The 18,440-nt window shown below is 56.6% G+C and overlaps 1 protein-coding gene across 5 annotated transcripts in view; it reads right to left on the reverse strand.

The window, feature by feature from the left end:
• Window positions 1–1,669: 1,669 nt before the first annotated feature.
• Window positions 1,670–18,440, reverse strand: part of GRK5 (G protein-coupled receptor kinase 5) — a 218,649-nt gene continuing 201,878 nt past the window's right edge. For 4 of the 5 annotated variants that reach the window (XM_060098880.1, XM_060098900.1, XM_060098885.1 and 1 more), the window contains 8 exons: window positions 17,463–17,653; window positions 14,689–14,726; window positions 12,848–12,937; window positions 11,056–11,264; window positions 6,305–6,442; window positions 5,340–5,477; window positions 4,598–4,729; window positions 1,670–2,336 (listed from right to left, as the gene is read on the reverse strand). In XM_060098880.1, coding sequence (XP_059954863.1) covers window positions 2,238–2,336; window positions 4,598–4,729; window positions 5,340–5,477; window positions 6,305–6,442; window positions 11,056–11,264; window positions 12,848–12,937; window positions 14,689–14,726; window positions 17,463–17,653 — 1,035 coding nt within the window. In that variant the 3' untranslated portion in view covers window positions 1,670–2,237. Of the gene's footprint in view, window positions 2,337–4,597; window positions 4,730–5,339; window positions 5,522–6,304; window positions 6,443–11,055; window positions 11,265–12,847; window positions 12,938–14,688; window positions 14,727–17,462; window positions 17,654–18,440 lie in introns of those variants that run through there. The other variant, XM_060098890.1, reaches the window with a different exon arrangement.

Here is an 18,440-nt window from a genome sequence, read left to right on the forward strand (position 1 = left end):
GAAATTTCTGGACAGGAGGGTGGTGGCATGGACTACTGACTGTCCCAGGGAGATGACTGTCCTTCTTTTCATTGAGAAGGGTCAGTAAGAGCTTGAGGATCTTACAATACTGGTCAAAGAGCTTTCCACTTCCTCAGCAAAAACTGAATACGGCTGTTTGTATTAATCTTGTACTCAGCTCCAGAAAGGTAACAGAAGCAGCCTCGGAGGCAAGAGCTGGTCTTGAAGAAAATAATACTGCACATTAAAGGGATCTAAGGAGGCCGAACTGTTTCTTTTCTTCTCTTTGCTTGTAAAATGACCTCAAAATGGTCAGTTGCAATGGTCAGGTCCCTGTCTAGCCTCAGGACCCGATGGCAAAGTTTGGGGAAGGAGCATGGAAATTGGGACACAGGCTGACACGCTGGCTTCTCTCTCCTCCCTAAAAGCTCAGGCTCCAAAGTTGCCTGGTCACCTAGAGAAATAAGTTTGGGAGGATCACATCAAAAACCCCACCGATGGCCTAAGGCAGTGGTTCTCACACTCCAGGGTGCATCAGAATGACCTGGCGAGCTTTTTAAATATACAGATTCCTGGGCCCTACTCCCAGGGAATCCCATTCCGTAGGTTTGGGGTGGAGCCCAGGATCTCTATTTTAACAGGAGATGCTGCTGCAGGAAGTGCAGGGCCCACGCCGGGAGAAACCCTGGCAGCTGCCCGGTGGCTGAGACCAGGTCTGACTGAGGGTGACCTGGCAGGCAGGAGAGCAGGGAATTCAATCGTTCACCCTGTCCCAGAGGGGAGGCAAAGACAGATTTGCTCCCTGTCACCTTGTGAAGGCAGCAGGGGGGAGGCTGGCCGCTCCCTGGGGCTGGACAGCCCTGCTCAAAGGGCCTGGGGGGCTGCCTTTAGAGACCCTGGTCTGGCAAAGCCACCAAGTTCTCCTGGGGCTACTTGTGCCTGGAGCTTTGAGATGCCCGATGAGAGCTGGCCTCTGCTTCACCCCTCCCGGAAGGGACAGTGAGTTCTTCTTGAGTTTCTGTGGGTGGCCCGGCCTCTCCCATTTGCTTGGAGAGCCAACCTCATGCATCCATGCCACCTGAGCCAATGAATCTGCGGGGCCCCAGGAAGCTCTCAAGGCCCTATGACTCCGTAAACACTCAAGGGACATGCCCAGAGATCCTGGGAGAGCCACCTTCTCTACAAGCCCAAGACCTCCGCTCCCTGATGCTTCTATGGGCCGTAAGCATTTGGGACTCTTGGGGTTCCATGACTACTCCTTATCGTTGCTATGCGTCCCTTAAAAGTAGAATAAAACAATCCCCAAATGCAAGCCTCTTGAAAACATACTGGCTTTAGCAGTCAGAACCTACTCAGAAAGAAAGAGGCCTAGACACCCTTGTGCTGAAGACCCTCAGCTCCACGTACCGGCCGCCTTCCAGAAGGAAGAGGAGGCCAAGGCCAAAGCAACAGTGGCATCGTGTGCCCCCAAAGGAAAAGTGCACATCTTGACGGAGCTGGGCCCAGGCAACTCCATGGACCCCAATGGAAGACATCCTGGCTGGGGGTGAAGTCCCAGTGGGTCTTTGAGTATTTAATTCAGATTGTTACAAGCCAACAGAACAGTGATACCAATGCGAGAGAGGGAAAGGTTATAGAGATGGATACAATCAATCCTTTAAAGGTGAAATGGGAATCATTTTCTACATTTAATAAAAACATTTTCTCATTTGAGGCTCTGGAAGTCTTGAGTCACAGTTTTTTTTTTTTTTTACACCCTTCCCCACCCGCCACCCCTCTAAAATGTCTTAAAACACATGGCTTAACAGTGGCTGCACAGAAAATATACACCCTCAAAGTCTGACTTTCATTTAAATACAAATATACAAAATGTAAACTGAAACAATAGAGAAATTTACAAAACTTTTCTTTAAAAATAATAAAGACAAAATTCAGTTCTAGTTATGACGCTGTTAAAATACGTGCAAGTTGTATCCAATTGGATTTCTATTGCAATGTTCGACAGAGACACAGCCAATCCACCTTGGCTTGCGGGCCGCCTCCGAACACAGACCTGAGTGGAAATCTCTTTGAGGAACCTGGAGGCTCCCCATCTCGGGGCTGGACGGCCTCCTTCCCCGGCTCCTGGAGGGCTCCCCCGCCCGCCCGCCAGGGCGGAAGCTCCACCGGTCACATGTCCGCTTCTAAGGAGAAGGGTCTAGGCTGGTCCCACCGTGGACTTCAGGCCAGAGCTGCAGCTAGCTGCTTCCGGTGGAGTTTGAACTGACATGGTTTGAATTTATGTGATGGTTAAAACTGGTCTTGGAACTGGCTGAACTCTTGGAATTGTTCTGATGCTGGGAGGAGGGTGAGCAGGGAGGAGAGAAAGAGGGAGAGAGAAGGTCAGTCATCGCAGAGTCGAGCCCTGGGGACCCTGCATCACAGGGGCCTCTGAATCTGAACTGGAGAGGAGCTCAGCTGACCAGCTCCCTGTCTTGCTTTCTGCTGCCTTCTGTTCTCCCCCTGCAGACCCAGGTCCGGAGGCCACCCCTTGGGGCGGAGGGCTTTACCTGATAAACAGACGCCCAAGGCGGAGAGGAGGTGGTCCCTCCTATAATATCTATCTACATGGTTAGGCCTGCAGGCCCAGAGTTAGGCTGCCGGGTTCGAATCCTAAATCCGCCACTTCTTAGCTGAGTGACCTTGAGAAAGTGTCTGACTCCCTCGGTTGCCTGGCCTGTGATGTGGGTTAGGAGCCACTTCTGTGCAGGGCTGTTGGGAGAAGGAAACAAGGCTGTGTGTGCAAAGGGCTCTAGCAGGTGCCCAGCTTGGGAACCATGAGCTGCTCGCCCTCGGTGTCCCTGGCACCCTCTTGGCACCCCCGTGGGTACGGGCCCCTCACATTGCAGAAGAGAGCCGGCGTGTCTGCTCCCCTGGTGGCAGTTGTGATGCCAGGCGCTGTGCTGAGGTCACCGTCCTCCACCTCACTCAGCCCGGGCAGCCGGCATTTCCATCCTGATTTTTCAGGTGGGTAAACAGAGGCTGGGGTGGGGGTGGGGGGTTGGGTTCAGTACGCTACCACCCAACCGAGAAGGGTCAGGGCTGGATTTGAACCTGGGCCGTGAGCTTCCACAGCAAACGCTTGTCCCAGGATCCCGGGCCGTCCTGGGGGGCTTGGCCACTTCGGGGGTGGAGGTCATTTCTTTCTGGAACTTCAATTTTACTTGATGGAAGCATTTGAAAATTATATTTTTATAGTAGATGGATATGAGTATATTATGGAATAGGAGGTGAAACTCACATGAAGTTTTTAGATAAAACCGCAAATTCAGGCCTCAGTCTGCATTTTCTCTCAGTGTGCCTGATCTGTGCTGCCCACCCTGTTATCCCAGATCCTCCACAAGGGCTCACTGGCTGTGTGACCTTGAGCAAGTTCCTTAACGCCTCTCAGCCTCAGTTTCCTCATCTGTGAAATGGGCTAATGGGAGCACATCCTGGGCTCACACTTCACTAAGATGCCCCAAAGGAGGGATGCAGTTTTGCTTGCCGATGCATCTTAAGTCCTCAGGTAACAGTCTAGCATGGAGTAGGTGCTCAATACATATTGGTGGAATGAATAGTTGAATGAAGGCCTGGGGTTTTGTGAAGATTAAATAAGAGACGCCTTCAAAAAGCACCCAGCACAGCGCCTGGCCCACAGTGGAGTGCCACGAACAGCCACCTCTTCCCTGTTATCTAAGCAGGAGGGAGCTGGGATGCCCGGGGCCTGGGTACAGAGCTGCTGCTGCTCCTTTGCGGGGAGGAGGAACGTAAGGAACCAGGGGCCTTCCAGGCCTCGGGATGGGGCCCTGCCTTCTTGAAGGGCCAGGCCAGGAGGTGGCGTTATTGTGGCCATCTTCTTGGTGGCAGGGATAAGGTTAGGGGTCTCTCACTCTAGAAAGCCTGCCAGGTTCTTCCTGGGACATTTCTCCCATGTGGCCCACAGCAACCCTTGATCCAGGGACAGGCTCTGAGGGAAGAATACCTTTTCCTGAGGGCCAAAGTCTCCTCTGGCTGCCAGCTGCAGGGCACAGCATCAAACTATGGGAGCCCCACCTCGGGAGCCATGAGGTTCTTCGGGGATCACCTCTCCAGCACCAGCTCCCCCTGTTCTTTGTCAAATCTTTACCTACATAACTTGCGTCCTCTTTACAACGGCTCTCGACCAGGGGCGTTTTGTCCCCAGGGCCATTAGGCAGCGACCGGAGACATTTTTGATGGACACACGGCAGTGGGTGCTACTGCCGTCTACTGGGTGGAGGCTAGGGATGCTGCTAAGTGCCCTCAACGCTAAGTCCCCGCGACAATGAATTAACCCAAAGCATCAACAGCGCCGAGGCTGAGGAGCCCTGATGACCGGTTAACTAAGCGCTGGCCCTGCCCCTTGTGCTCTGGGGACGCCGTCAGCCAGTGGGTCTCAAGGCACTTCAGACAGGCTGCCTGTCCCTTCCAGGCTGCTGCTGCTGCCCTCAGTCTCCCCAGCCCGCAAGTCGGTCTCAGTTGTCTGGAAGGCTCAGACCTGGGGGTTCCCAGAGCTGAGGCCAGGACAGCAGGGTTGAGGTGGGAGTGAGGGTCTCACCTGACGCTTGAAGAGCCTCTGGAGCAGCCCTTTCTTTGGCGGTTCCGGAGGGTGGCTTCTGTTCAGGTCCGGCGAGAGGGTACCGTTAGGTCCAAACACATTCAGTTCCTTAAAGCACTCTGTTTCGATCATCTGGAGAAGCGGTCAAAACACGGGTGGTGTCAGGGGCTGCGCTGGTCATCTTGGGTGGACAGGAATCCCAGCAGCCCAGCCCTGGGCGACACTGCCCCGAGCCCGGTCCTGACAGGCTCTCCGCCCGCCCTCCATCTCACAGGGCTGAGAGCCAGGCAGCAAGGCCCGCCCACCGCCTCTCCCTGACGGCCCTGCAAGCCGCCCTCTCCGAGAAGCCAGTAGCCGGCCATGGCGGGCAGCGGCAGGGAAGCGCACATCTTCCAGCCACGGGACTCACCCCCAGCTCCCCCTCTACCCCAGCGCTCCGGGCCCTCCCCCTTCCAGGGCTGCAGGCCCACTGCCCCATCACTGCCGTCTCACTCGAACCAGCTCGAACTTGCCCCGCCTCCAGCCCCCTTGTGCCTCCCGCTGCTCCCCCGTTTCTCTTGTTTCCCAGCCACGCTCCTCCAGAGGGCCATCGAGACAGGCCTCTTCTTCCCGCCCAGCCAGCTCCTGACCCAGCACCACACCACGCCCCAGTCTGCCCACAGGGACGCCCGCCCAGCCGTCCCTCTTCTGCCCTCGTTGCACCCTCCCCTCAGGGTGACGCTGAGGGCCCCGCCGTGCTCACCTCGCTTTGCCAAGGGATGGGTACGGAGCCCGTGGAGAACTTGGAGTAGAAGTCGTCGTCTGTGTGGTCCAGGTTGACACCCTTCACGGTGGAGAACTGCTCGATGTCCAGCACGTCCTTGCAGTACACGGCCCGGGGCTGGGAGGGCAGGGTGCTGGTCACCAGGACCCCTGCCTGTGGCTCTGGTGGCCCCCAGCCGGGCCCGGAGGGTTTTGATGGGGAGCAGCGGGGGTCTCCCAGGGCCACCCCCGCCCCGGGAGCCCGGGCTGCCCTTTGCTCAGAGGGGCCGAGGGGCCCCCAGCTGGGGTGACGAGAGCTCAGGGCCCCTTCCTGCCATCACTGCCCCACACAGGATGCAACCGGGGGGGGGGGTGTCCCAGGAGGACCTCCCTGGCCCTTCTCGCATCGGAGGCCAGTCAGGGGTGGTAGGTCAGCACACAGGCTCGGCAGCCACACAGACCTGGGCTGGGGTCCCAGCTGTAGTGCTTAGGTGCTTTGTTAAAGTTACATATCCCCTGGAGGCCTCAGTTTCCTCACCTGCAAAATGGGGCAGTCGAGGCACCAGGCCACGGGGCTGTCGTCAGTGCTGCTATGGCCCCGGCGCCGTAACCACAGGGATCTCTTTCATCTCACTCATCCACCAAACATGCTCTGGGGGCAGCCGTGTGGGGACTCACAGAAACAAACCCGGGCCCTGCCCTCTGGGGATTCGAGGTCAGTGGGGGGAGGCCTCCCAGGGGCTCTGGGAGCCTGGGATTCTGGAGATGAGGACTTCATAGAGGTGATGATGCCAGGGTGGGTACAGAGAGACCCCCAGACCGGGCGACACCCTGCTACTGGAAGACGGGGGCCACCCCTTGCCCACAGGTCTCAGCCTCTGACCCGGGGCCCAGCACAGATGTTTAGCGAAGTCGAAGGTCATAAATCAATGCACAGGCTCAGTCTAGGCCGGGGAGGCTACTTACATCTGGAATAAAGGGAGGGTCCATCATCCCGGCTTCTAAGCGCTTGAAATTCATGTTCCTGAAGAAGCGGTGTCTCTTGACCTCCGCTGCCCCTGCCTCCTGGCAGCCCAGCCTCTGCTGTGCATCTTTGGTGAGCAGCTGTGACAGGAGAGCCCCATGAGGACCTGCCTGGGGGGCCTTTCCTCCTGCCCGGAGGCCCGAGGGGCAGAGGGGCTTCGGAGAGCTTGTGGTCACCTCCCTTTCACACGAGTGTCCCTGAGCCCTCCCGAACGTCCCTCCTCTCTCCTCCGCAGTGCCTGCACCACCCCAGGTACCCAGCGGACACTGCCTGCTCAGGCCACAGTGTGCTTTGTGGTCCCATGTCCCCAGCATGCGCAGATGCCTGGAACCCCCAGGAGAGCAGGAATCCTGTCTGTTTCTCCAACCCAGCATGCACTCATGTTTGCTGAATCGGTGTTATCTCTTCTGCTCCAGGTAAGCTACAAAGGGCAAGGACTGGTCAGTAGGTTCTTGCATTCATTTACTCAGTTCGTAAGTACGTTGTAGACGTGTACCCAGTAGGTGCCGAGAGAGGACGCTAAGGGTCTGGCCTCAGAAAATTCACGTTCAGAGAACCCATCAAGGCAATGCAGATATGACACCATGGTGGCCGAGGAACAAGAACTGGCTGCCAGCTGAGGCATCGGGAGGTGTCCTGGGGAAGGGGTGTCTGAGACAGGCTTTCAAAGCGGGGAGCAGGCATCGGAGGGGCCTGTGGCATCATGCGCAGGGCGGCAGGGACACTCAGGGCGTGTCTGGGGAACACGTGTCTTTGAGTCTGAGTGAAGGATGAGGGAGATGGGTCAGGGGGAAGGGGACTGGTTGGGGACAGTGATGGAGGGTCCTGAAGGCCAGGTCCGGAGGTAGGATTTTAATACAGATGTAGTGGGGAGACAAGGATGGGTGGGGTACAGGACTGTCCTCATCGCAAACAAAAGGCAGGATGGTTACCAGGAGAGAGGAAGGGGGCAGAGACAGCTGGACGGGAGGAAGGTGTAAGTGAAAGAGAGGAAGCGGGGAAGGGGGGGCACGCCCCGGCTGCCGATGGGGCAGGGCCGCCACGTGACCGCAGGGCATCAGTCCCTCCCCGCAGTCCCAGTGTCCCTGGCTGTGCTTCTCTCTCGTCCCCGCCCCACTGAGCACTGCACCGTGTACGCAGCTGGAATCTACTAAGTGTCCGCTTTGAGACTAAAATCAAAGTGGGTGGTCTGCACCTTGGAGGGAGTCCAGCCCTTTCCTTTACCAGTACCCTGGCGCCCTCTGCATGTGCTCATTTAATACACATTTACGGCTGCCCTGAGAGCCAGTGGGCAGGGCGCCTCCTGGGGCCCAGAGTCTGGAGGGGAGGCTTGCTGGGACTGCCCCCCCCCCAAAAAAAAACCTAAGGAATGAAAGGCGGCAGTGGGCCAAGCACCAGGTCACAGCCTTGAAGGGACTAAGCCATGAGAGAGCCACTCACAACGTCACCCTTGGGTCCACCGACCACCCAAGGGTGTTTTGCCCAGCGGGCTGGTGGCTCGGAGCCGCAGCTGCTCTCCTCCTGGGGCTGTGCTCTGCTCTGAGTCATCCCAAGAGGCTGCAGACCCCAAAGCCAGACAGAGGGCACAAATGAGAGCAACAAGGTGAGGGGTGGGCCGGGCTGGGCGGGCCGTGCCAGGATGCCCGTCAGCTCCTGCCAGGCAGGGATGCTGGCCAGTGTCCAGGGCTTCTGCTTTTTTCGAGAAGCCAGAAAATCCAGGTTTTTATGTGAATTTGCCCCATTTAAAAATCTTGGCAAGTAACACACTATTCACCTCTCTCTAAGACACTGTGCAGGCTGAAATAAACACCCACCTACATGCTACCCGTCTGCAACCTGGGCATCAGGTAAAGAGTTTACACATGTAATATCAGTATAAACCAGGAGACGTGAAAGGGAGAGATGGTGTGAGCTGAGGTGGATGGGGCAGGCAGAGAGGGCTTCCTGGAGGAGGAAGACTAGAGATGGGCTGGAAGGACCGGTGAGACTGAGAGGGCTACAGGGCCAGTGGGGAAGAACCAGTGCTGGGACTCAGCAGGGGCCTGAGAAAGGTGGGGGCTGAGGTCTGGGCCTAGGGACGACTGGACCCAGGGGACAAGGCAATGAGATGCATGCATTTCTGGACACCAGGGGCAATGGAGAGGGTCTTGTGGCTGCCAAGATGGAATGAGGGACAGAATCTGGGGGCCACGGACCAGCTTCCTTGCTGTTTGTAGAGAGACCTTCCTCGGCAGGTGGGGCTGGAGCTGCACCGGGCCTCCACGGTCTCCTTACGGTCAGGCCCTGCTGTGTCCTGAGCTGGTGTCCCTTGGTGGTGACAGCCTGGCTGCCAGACCAGATGGGCTGTGGTTAAGGGCGCAGAAGAAGCCCAAGACCAGAATTCCAAGACCCCAGGGTAAGGAGGCAGAGGAAGGCCAGAGCGCTCCAAAGGTTCTTCTAGCTGAGAAAGACACGTACACCTAGGGACCCAGGTCTGCCTGGAGCCCCAGGCTCAGATGCCACCTTTCCTTCAGTGGCCACCAGGGGACAGCAGAGGAACAGCAGTGCCCCCCGGTCCCGGGGCCCCAAAGCTGATGACTGTGGGCGGGGTGGGGGGTGGGGGGTGGTGCGCCCTGTGCCTCTCTGTCTTCTCGGCACACCCCATGCTGCTGCTGGGCGTTTCTCAAGACCTGCTTCTCGGGATTCCCTGACCTGGGACATCTGGTGATGCTCTGACCTCCTTCCCTTGTTCAGTTAGCTCTGGACAGACACCTGACTGTGACATAACCAAGTATTCTTGGCACCCCCCCCCAGCCCCCGGTTGTCAAGCATCCCTAGGACCCCACATTTCCACGTACCTGCCTTTTGCTGCCTTGCTCCTCTTGTCCCCCGACCCCAGCTCTGGCTGCCGTGACTACCCATTTTCTCAGAGGTCCCCCAGCTACAGGCTGGCCCAGGCATGTGGTCCGGGCGTGTGTTTGCTTGTGTGCACACCACACTTCCCTCACTGTCTCGCACACACGCCCGTGGCAGATCTACGGTTCCTCTTCCTTTGCAAGTGGTCAGCTGGCAGCTCCGGCCCAAATCCTCCTCCCCACGCCTCGGTGACGTCCGACCGAGGCGGGTAAGAGGAAGCGGTCAGGCAGCAGGCGGACGGCTCCAGGAGGGTGGCCTTCTGGGGGTGGGAACTACGCCAGATGGTTTCTGGGCCCCTAGCAGTGCAGCGTCAGGTTTTCTAGAAGCAGAAACTCTGCTACTTTTCATCAGCTCTCCGGGCCTGCCCTTCTCTGCACACTAGCCTGGTTTACGCTCATGATTCAGAGCCCGAGGGTCAGCCGGCCTGTCCGCTGCTCCAGGTGCAGCGTGCTCCAGGGAGAGGAAAGGGATCTGTGGATCCCTGGTGCCCAGAGCCAAGCGCTCAGGCCCCTCCTGTCCCCGAGTGGCTGGAATAAGAGGGCAGCTGCCTGCAGTGGCGGTGCTATAGCACAGCTGGACTAGCACCAGAGGGAGGAGGGCCCTGGGGGGCACAGGTGGGCCTTGGGAGCCTAAGAGCCAAGCAGGAAAGGAAGCAGGCCCACCTGGGCCGAGAGGAAGGGCCGCGGTCCAGGGGCGGACTCCCTCCAGCTCCACTTTTTTTTTTTTAAGAACATTTTTTTTTTTTTTTTGGCGGTACAAGGGCCTCTCACTGTTGTGGCCTCTCCCGTTGCGGAGCACAGGCTCCGGACGCGCAGGCTCAGCGGCCATGGCTCACGGGCCCAGCCGCTCCGCGGCATGTGGGATCTTCCCGGACCGGGGCACGAACCCGCATCCCCTGCATCGGCAGGTGGACTCAACCACTGCGCCACCAGGGAAGCCCAAGAACATTTTTTTGATGTGGACCATTCCTGAAGTCTTCATTGAATTTGTTACATTGTTTCTGTTTCATGTTTTGGTTTTCTGGCCGCGAGGCGTGTGGGATCCTAGCTCCCCGACCAGGGATCGAACCTGCACCCCCTGCATCGGCAGGCAAAGTCTTAACCACTGGACCGCCAGGGAAGTCCTCCAGCTCCACTTTTGATGGCTCCTGTCACTCCTTCCTCTATCTGGCTTCCAGCCCCCGAGTCTGGCCCCGCCCACCCAGCCTGTCTAAAGGTCATTCCCTGAGTGCGCCCTGCCTGTGGCCGGGTCAAGTTCACTATCCACGGGTGCTGTCACGCAGGGCCCCAGCAGGTGTGACCAACATTCCATAGAGTGGGTGGAAAACTCCAGTATAAGATGTTCGAAGACTGAAACTATCACCACCCACCACCTGCAGCCCCTGGCCTCAAGCCAGCACCCAGGGGTCCAGAGCTGGAGAGAGAGCAGGAGGCCCAAGGTCAACGGTAGGGGCTGCCTGGATCCCTCTGTGTCTTGGGGACGAGCCAGGATCATCCCCTTTCTCCCCATGCTGGCTTCCCCCACAGAGCTGGACGTGAGGGTGTCTCCCCTTGTCACGCAGCCCCCCTCCCTTATCACAGAGCCACCCTGCTCCACCCCAGGCTCCCTCCTGGAAGCCTTCACCGCCCGCCCCAGTCCACAGCCTTCTCCTCTGGCCTGGTGGCTTCATCGCCCACACCCTAGCGTGCCCCGCCCCTGTCCCCTTCAGCCCGTTTGCTGTTCTCGGCTAAGGGCCGGGAGGGGAGCCAGCGCTGGACGCCAGCCCCGGGGCAGCGCCTGGTTCGCCGGGAGCTCTCACCATTTTGCAGATGGACTTGGCCTCCTCGGAGAACTTGTGCGAATACAGCTCCTCGGTCTCCAGGACGCGGCGGTCCACCTCCTCCCTCTTCACCTTCTCCTTGCGGCCGCGGAAGGGCGACTGGCCCTCGATCATCTCGTAGATGAGGCAGCCCAGACCCCAGTAGTCGGGGCTCAGGCCGTACCTCTGGTTGTTCAGGACCTCTGGAGCTGGGGGCACAGCAGGGAAGCGAGGAGAGGTGAGAGACAGCTGGTGGCAGGTCAGAGCCCGGGCAGACGGGGCCAGGACTGTGATGTCCACGGGGCCTCAGGACGTCCTGCAGCCAGGAGTGACGGTGCTGCTCATGGAAGGCCTGGAGCTTGGTGGCTGAGACCTCTTCCCTCTGCCAACTCTGGCCCACCAACTGCTGTAAATACCACCTCTTCCTGGGAGCCTGCCCTGGTTGCTCTTTGCTGTGCTCCCAGGACTCTGACTGGCTTCAGAAGCCTGACCACAGTGGATGGAAACAACCTGTTCCCTTGATATCTCCCCCACTAGACTGTGAGCCACCTTATTCCCTGCTGTGCCCGGTAACAGGTACGATGCCTGACACACAGTAGGTGCTGCACACATATTTGTTTCAATGAATGTTGTGTCCACCCAAAGTAAAACGATTTTAAATTTAGCTGGAATTCAAATAGCTTCTCTAACATTTTGATAAAATGAATTATAGATTCACCATAGAAATGCAAAAAAGATAGTTTCAGGTCATCAGGCAGGCCACATACATCCAGGGAGGCAAATGCATCCACACATGTGCTGGTATGCACACAATACAACATGCTGTGCAGACACTGTGCAAGAGGAGAAGACACAGATGCACAGGCAGACACACACAAAGGTGCACAGATGGATCTATCTGTCCATCACCCATCTATCATGCATCCACCCATTTACCTATCCACCCATCCATCCATCTATCCACCCATTTATTAATCCATCCATCATCCATCCATCTGTCATCTATCTATCTATCTACCTATCATCTGTCCATCCATCCCTCAGCATTCACATGGGTATACATACCCCCAACATACACACAGATACACACCCCAGAGGTCCTCCAATGTCGTGCAACCTGAAAAGGACCCTCGAGCACCAGAGACCAAGTCTAGAACCCTAAGCATGTGTTGCTGGCGAAAGCCCGGTCGAGGAAAACAAGGTCCCCATGCCCCCAGAGCTTTTAGGAATCCTCTACCTCCTGGCGTGAGTGGGCTTATGAGTGGGAGGTGTGCAGAAGGAAGCCCAGGGAATATCCCGTATTGGAAGGAGCATTCCAGGAGTCGGTGTAGCTCTGGGGCTCTTCCCCGTAGCTCCCGGGATGATGGTCTCAGAGAAGGCTCAGGGGATGCAGCGCGGGGAGCCCGAGGCTGGTCTCTCCTTAGAATGGTACTTTGTGACACAGTAGGTGGTGCGCTCCTCTCCTTTCTGGGCCCTTCCTAATGATCTCCCTGCTCTCGTGGTCACCCTGAAAGGCTGTCTGCCAACTCAGCAGACCCCTACTCCACCCGCCCCCAGGCAGCGCTGTCTGTCAGCTCTGCCACTGACCTGGGGAGGGGCTTGCCCTTGAGATGTAGCTGGGGCTAGGGGTGGGAGCTGCAGAGCTCAGTGAAGTCAAGTTGCACCCTGGGGCCCCAATGCTCCCCCAAACCTGGCTAAGACCTCCCACCTCCCAGCATGACTACTTCTAGTTGCACGAAGAGGCCAGTGGCTCTGAGGGTGGGGCTTGGTGAGAGGGCGCGCCTACACTTACCCATGTAGCCGACAGTGCCCACCCGGCCGCGGATCAGGTCTCCCTCCGGGATCTTCACGGCTAGGCCCAGGTCCGAGATCCTAATGTGGCCTGAGGGAGGACAACAGAGTCAACAGGTCCCTGGGATGGTCATGTGGACATCTGGTCTACCCTGGGCAGGGCCCCAGACTTGCCATGGGCCCCTGGCATTTCATCTGTCCTAGAAAGAGTGGTACTGAACCTGCCACGGCAGGGTGACTGCAGACCCTTGGGAGAGTCCAGGTGTTAGAGGACAGGGTAAAGTATTACTTTTTAGGAGAAAAACTTAACGATGAAAAGGATGCCTGGATTTCGTTGGACGATCGCAGACCTGCCTCATAAAATGCCCTAATGGGCTTCTTGGAAGGCTGATGTCACAAAGTTTAAAATGCCTTGGCCTGATTCCAGGATTGCTTCATGGGAAAATGTAAGATTCTCCTGACATTTTGCAACAATTTGCTTAAGGGGAAAAATCATAAAGCAATTTGGGAAGCAACTCCCTGTTCTGCCTTGTTGGTCTTTGGGGGTTGTTTTCTCCCTTCGGAGACACTGCCACCCAGGCTTAGCAGAGACTAAGTGTGGACTATGTGTGGAGCTCCTGGACCAGGACCGACCCCCAAAGGCAGAGACGACGTGGTGCTGAGAGCTCGCCTCAGTGCTGTCTCTCCTAGCGGCCCAGCTGGCAGGGTCGTGGCCTCATCTGACCCTGCAGGGAGGAACACTACCCTCCTTCCCAGCCTGGACCTCAGCAAGGCCCAACGCCAGAGACCCCGCTAGGCTGCAGCTGAGTGGATTCCCCTGGCTCAGTGGCCCCTGACAAAGGCAGGAACGGTGCGGGGGGTGTGCAGGGGAGAGAGCACACAGATTCCAGCCATTGGGCGACAAATCAGTGGTGGGCACAGTTCTGGAACCAGCAGGGAAGAAGAACCCCTGCGGGCGCTGGGCGCATCCAGAGAGGGGCAGTGGGCCCCGAGCCCTCTGCCGGCTCCGCCACACAACAGTATCACAATCAAACCTCTTCTCTTGGTCACGAACGACCTCCCTCCCTCCCTCCCTCCCTCTCTTTCTCCCGTCAGCCTGGGGCTGCCTGACGTCTGGGGCACGCTGGCAGGGAGACCTGGTTTCTGGTCTCAACTCCCCGCTGATATTGCTGGGTGAGTGACCTTGGCAGGTTGGCTCCTCTGAGCCTCAGTCTTATCATCTGTAAAATGGGCACAGGGGTGCCGGCCCTGCCCCCTCCGTAGAGACGAGAAGATCTAGTTAGATAGGAGATGTGACAACCCCTTCCCAGGCATGAGAGGCTAAACAGTCATGAGGGGCTACTGTGGTGGCTCCTGTTATCCGTGCGTGTGTGCACACACAAACACACGAGAAAATAACAATGGTGATAGACAAGTAATAACGCCTAACACATTTATAGCTGGCTATAGTTGATAAAACAACTTCTCCTCAAGCTATCTTGTCAGAACCTCACCACCACCCTCCTCCATCTGAAGCAGGCAGGGCAGGACCCACTGTTTCTATTTCACAAACAAGGAAGATGAGGCGCAGGGAAGCTGTGTGAGAGTTAAGTACTGGCCCAGCGTCTCTGGAATTCTCGACTCCCCGTTCACTGCTCGCTCTCTCTCTCCCTCTCCTCCCTCTCGGCTGAGCCACACTGCTTCTTTGCTGGGCAGGAGCTTTGTCCATGCCCTCTGCCCTCCCGCGGACCCCGGGTCAGTGTCTCTGAGTCTCCGCTGGGGGGACCCCTGCTCCCTTTGGGTTGTGACGCTCACCTCAGCTGCAGAGCAGGAGAAGGATCCCCGGGCCGCTGCCTGACTTACCGTAATCGTCTAACAGGATATTTTCAGGTTTCAAATCTCTGAAAGGGAAAGATCACCAGCATGTGAGTGTGGCTGTTCCGGGAGGCAAGGGCACACCAGCATCTGGGTGGACCCCCTTGGGCCAACCCGGCCTGAGTGTTTCCTTCCCGACTCTGGGCTCAGGAGGTCTGGTCTCTCTCTGGGTCAAGACAATCCTGTGCTAACTTCTCTCCCTCCAGTAATTTAAGACAAATGCTGCTTTTTGCCTATAGGTGCCTTCCCGACCCTAGAGAGTGACTGAAAAGGAAGTTAGGCAAAGGCTAGTCCTGGCACCTGTCCACACACTGATGGCCCCAGGGCTAAGAATACTTCTGGCTGGAGTGGTGACAGACTCCTCCAGGGTTGAGAAGACTCTGAGGTCTCAGGATGCCTTGAAGGCAGAGCAGGGTCTGGGAATGAAAGAAGAGAAGTTATTGAGGACAAAGAACCAGCCGCAGAACTGGGGCAGAAGATTGTAAGGGAGAGAACGGTAACCTCCAGGACAAAGACCCCCTCTGGGAGGGGGGCCCCCAGGAGCCTGGCACACCTCCCAACTCCAGCTGAGCCACAGCCTGGGGGAAAGCACAGCCAGAAGGCACGGCTGTAGATGCAGCCACCTCCTTCTGTAGGTCTCTCTTCTCTTTGATGAAATGACCATGTTCATGAGAAAGGGAACCTCCCCACTCCCACGGTGGGGGGGAGGCAGCAGAAGTGTCTGTTTTTATTTTAATTAATTGATTTTTGGCTGCATTGGGTCTTCGTTGCCGCGCGCGGGCTTTCTCTAGTTGTGGCGAGCGGGGGCTACTCTTCGTTGCGGTGCGCGGGCCACTCATTGCAGTGGCTTCTCTTGTTGTGGAGCACGCGCTGTAGGTGCACAGTCTTCAGTAGTTGTGGCACGTGGGCTCAGTAGCTGTGGCTCGTGGGCTCTAGAGCGCAGGCTCAGTAGTTGTGGCGCATGGGCCTAGTTGTTCTGCGGCATGTGGGATCTTCCCGGACCAGGGCTCGAACCCGTGTCCCCTGCATGGGCAGGCGGATTCTTAACCACTGCGCCACCAGGGAAGCCCTGGTTTTATTAATAAAAGGTTTTCTCCACGAGTTAAAGAATAATAGGATAGTGTGTGCAACTCAATTAAGCCATCGGGCAGACGATACATGGCATCTAGATTGAGGATTCAGTTCTCAACCAACTGGCTTTGCTCATCAAACGGAGGGCAGCTCTCCTCACGGGGAGCAGTTCCTGTGCCCAGATCCAGTGGTGCAGCCCCGCAAAGTGATAACTGGTGTTAGCATGTAGTTAGTTATTACGACATACTTTTGTTGCTGTTGTTAACTTGCATGCTTTTGGTGTGTTAACCACTCCAAACAGGGGCAGGAGTCATCACTGCAATTAATCAGCCCCCACCGACCACCGGGTTGGAAAGACAGCTGGCTAGTGGGCACAAACCCACGCCCCCAGAGAGGCTCTGGCAAGTGGTCAGCGCCGGGGAGGCACCATGGTTCCCTTCCTCCATAGACGAAGGGCTAGAATTTGGAGGGGTGCCTTTTTTCTTTTTTCAAGAGAAAAGCAATCAAGTGGAGGATTCTTTTTTCAACCCTCAGGGAAAATTTTCTGACTCCCTTCCCACTTGAATGAAAACAAAACAAAAGCGTAAATTGGGAGATGGTGTGGGGGGAAGGGCATGCCATCAAGACCATTCCTCTTGCTTTCAAAACCTTCTCGGGCTCCCAAGATAATCTCCGACAAGAGCCCCATGGTAAAAGTCTTCAAACTGGGGGGTGTGTCCCCAGCGGCTGGGAGTGGGGTCCCCCACATGCTGGTGGCTTCAGTTGACAGAAGAAGACCAGGTTCCTCCCCACTCCTAAATGTGACTATGGTGACTGGCTCCAGAGTCCCAATTAGAGGTGGGATCTAGTAATAATAATTATAAGGTCAACTCAACAGAAGATATTATCTTAACACTTAGAGCCTTATGGTCAAAGGAAATTTTTAAAAAATCTTACATACATCCACATATTTCAGAGTGGAATGCTAATCGATAACTTTTATGCAAAAAAATATTACATTATAATAACTATTCTGTCGGGGTGGAGGGGAGTAGGGAAGAAAATGATAGAAAACTCCTCATCATTAAGGAGTTTTCATGCATTTTTTTAAGCTGCATGATGGTGGAAATCAATTTGCTACAGCAATTAGATTCCACTGGATACCTTTAGAAATGTGATGTCACTTCAGTTCCATTTCAAAATATCAATATTAGCCACTCTTTTAACATATGATGGACAATTTCAGATGTCTACTTAAAATGTATGAAGGCACACAGATTTTCAAAATTCTGTGAGGAGGCCTGTGAGAAGAGTCTGAAGGCCACTGCTCACAGAATCTGGACACCTGGTCCTAAAAAGCTGGATGGTGTGGGAGGGAACGGGGTCCATTCCGATGTCTGCTGCGGTGGTGATCCTACTAAAGTCTTCCTGGGGTTTGTTCCGCATCAGGCCACCAGGCTCCACTGAGCTTCGCAGGAGCTGGTTGGGAAGGGAACAGCGGCCCAACCTCATCAACTCTGAGGGAACACTTGGCCTCCCTCCCTTACTCAGTTCCTGGGTGGGAGCCTGTCTGACTCAAGGGCAATGCCCGGGCCTCGACTCCCAGGGTGGGGTTGAGCGTCCAGTCCAGGGCATGGAAGGGTCAGCCTCACCTGCTCAGACTCAGATGGGGGGACGGGGGCTGGGGGGCGGTGGGAGGGGAGCCCGCTCACCTGTAGACGATGTTCTCACGGTGGAGGTCTTCCAGGCCGCACAGGATCTCTGCCGCATAGAACAGGGCACGCTCCTCCTCGAAGCCCGGGTTCCCCATGTTGTAGATGTGGAACTTCAGGTCCCCCCCGTTCATGATGGTCAGGACCAAGCACAGTGCATCCTTGGTCTCGTAGGCATAGGCCAGGTTGACCTGGGAGCACAAGACAGCCCTGCAATGGGGTTCCGGGGACCCCCTGACCACATCCACTCCTCCTCCCGGGCCTTGAAGCTGGGCGGCAGGGCTAGGGTGCGGGAGCTGCAGCAGCTTCACGCCACCCCCTGCGCCCTGACAGCCTCCTGGTGCCCCTGCCGCTGCCCCTCCATGAGGTTCGGTGGTTCTAGGTGAGGGGGCAAAGCCGGAGGAGGCAGGCCAGCACCTTTCAGGGGTCCCGACAGGACAGTGTCTGCGTTTCCACGTCACAGAAGCATGTGTGTGCATCGGGGGGTTAAAACGTCTGCCCCCTTTGGGTACCACCTTGTAAAGCCCAGCCCACTCTGGGGAATGACAGAAGCACCACGTGGGTGGCGTGGCCCGCCCTCACGCACAGCTGGCGGGAGTGAGACTGGGGGCCGGGCCCACACCCTCTGACACAGCAATTCCTCCACCAGGAGCCCATCCCACGGACACCCTCACAGAAATATGCCAGAGGGATGCTGAAGGATGGACACGGTGGCCTTAGTTGTTGCGGTGGCTTCAAAACCAGAAACAACTTCTATCGTGGGGACTGGCTGCACAGGTCGTGGCCTAGCTCTTCCCTGTGCACCTGCGGAATGGTGCACAGCTTTAAAAAAGAGGTGCAGCTGTTGGTCTGGTTGTAGAAAAAGCTCTACAATTTAAGGGGAAAAACACTGCAGCCTAAGATTTGTAGTAAGATCCCGTTGGCTAAAAGTAATAAAATCCGTACATGAATCAAACACGTCTGGAATGGTTACTCAGG

The sequence above is a fragment of the Mesoplodon densirostris genome, chromosome 1 (genome assembly GCF_025265405.1).
Source record: "Mesoplodon densirostris isolate mMesDen1 chromosome 1, mMesDen1 primary haplotype, whole genome shotgun sequence".
NCBI classification, from domain to species: Eukaryota; Metazoa; Chordata; class Mammalia; order Artiodactyla; family Ziphiidae; genus Mesoplodon; species Mesoplodon densirostris.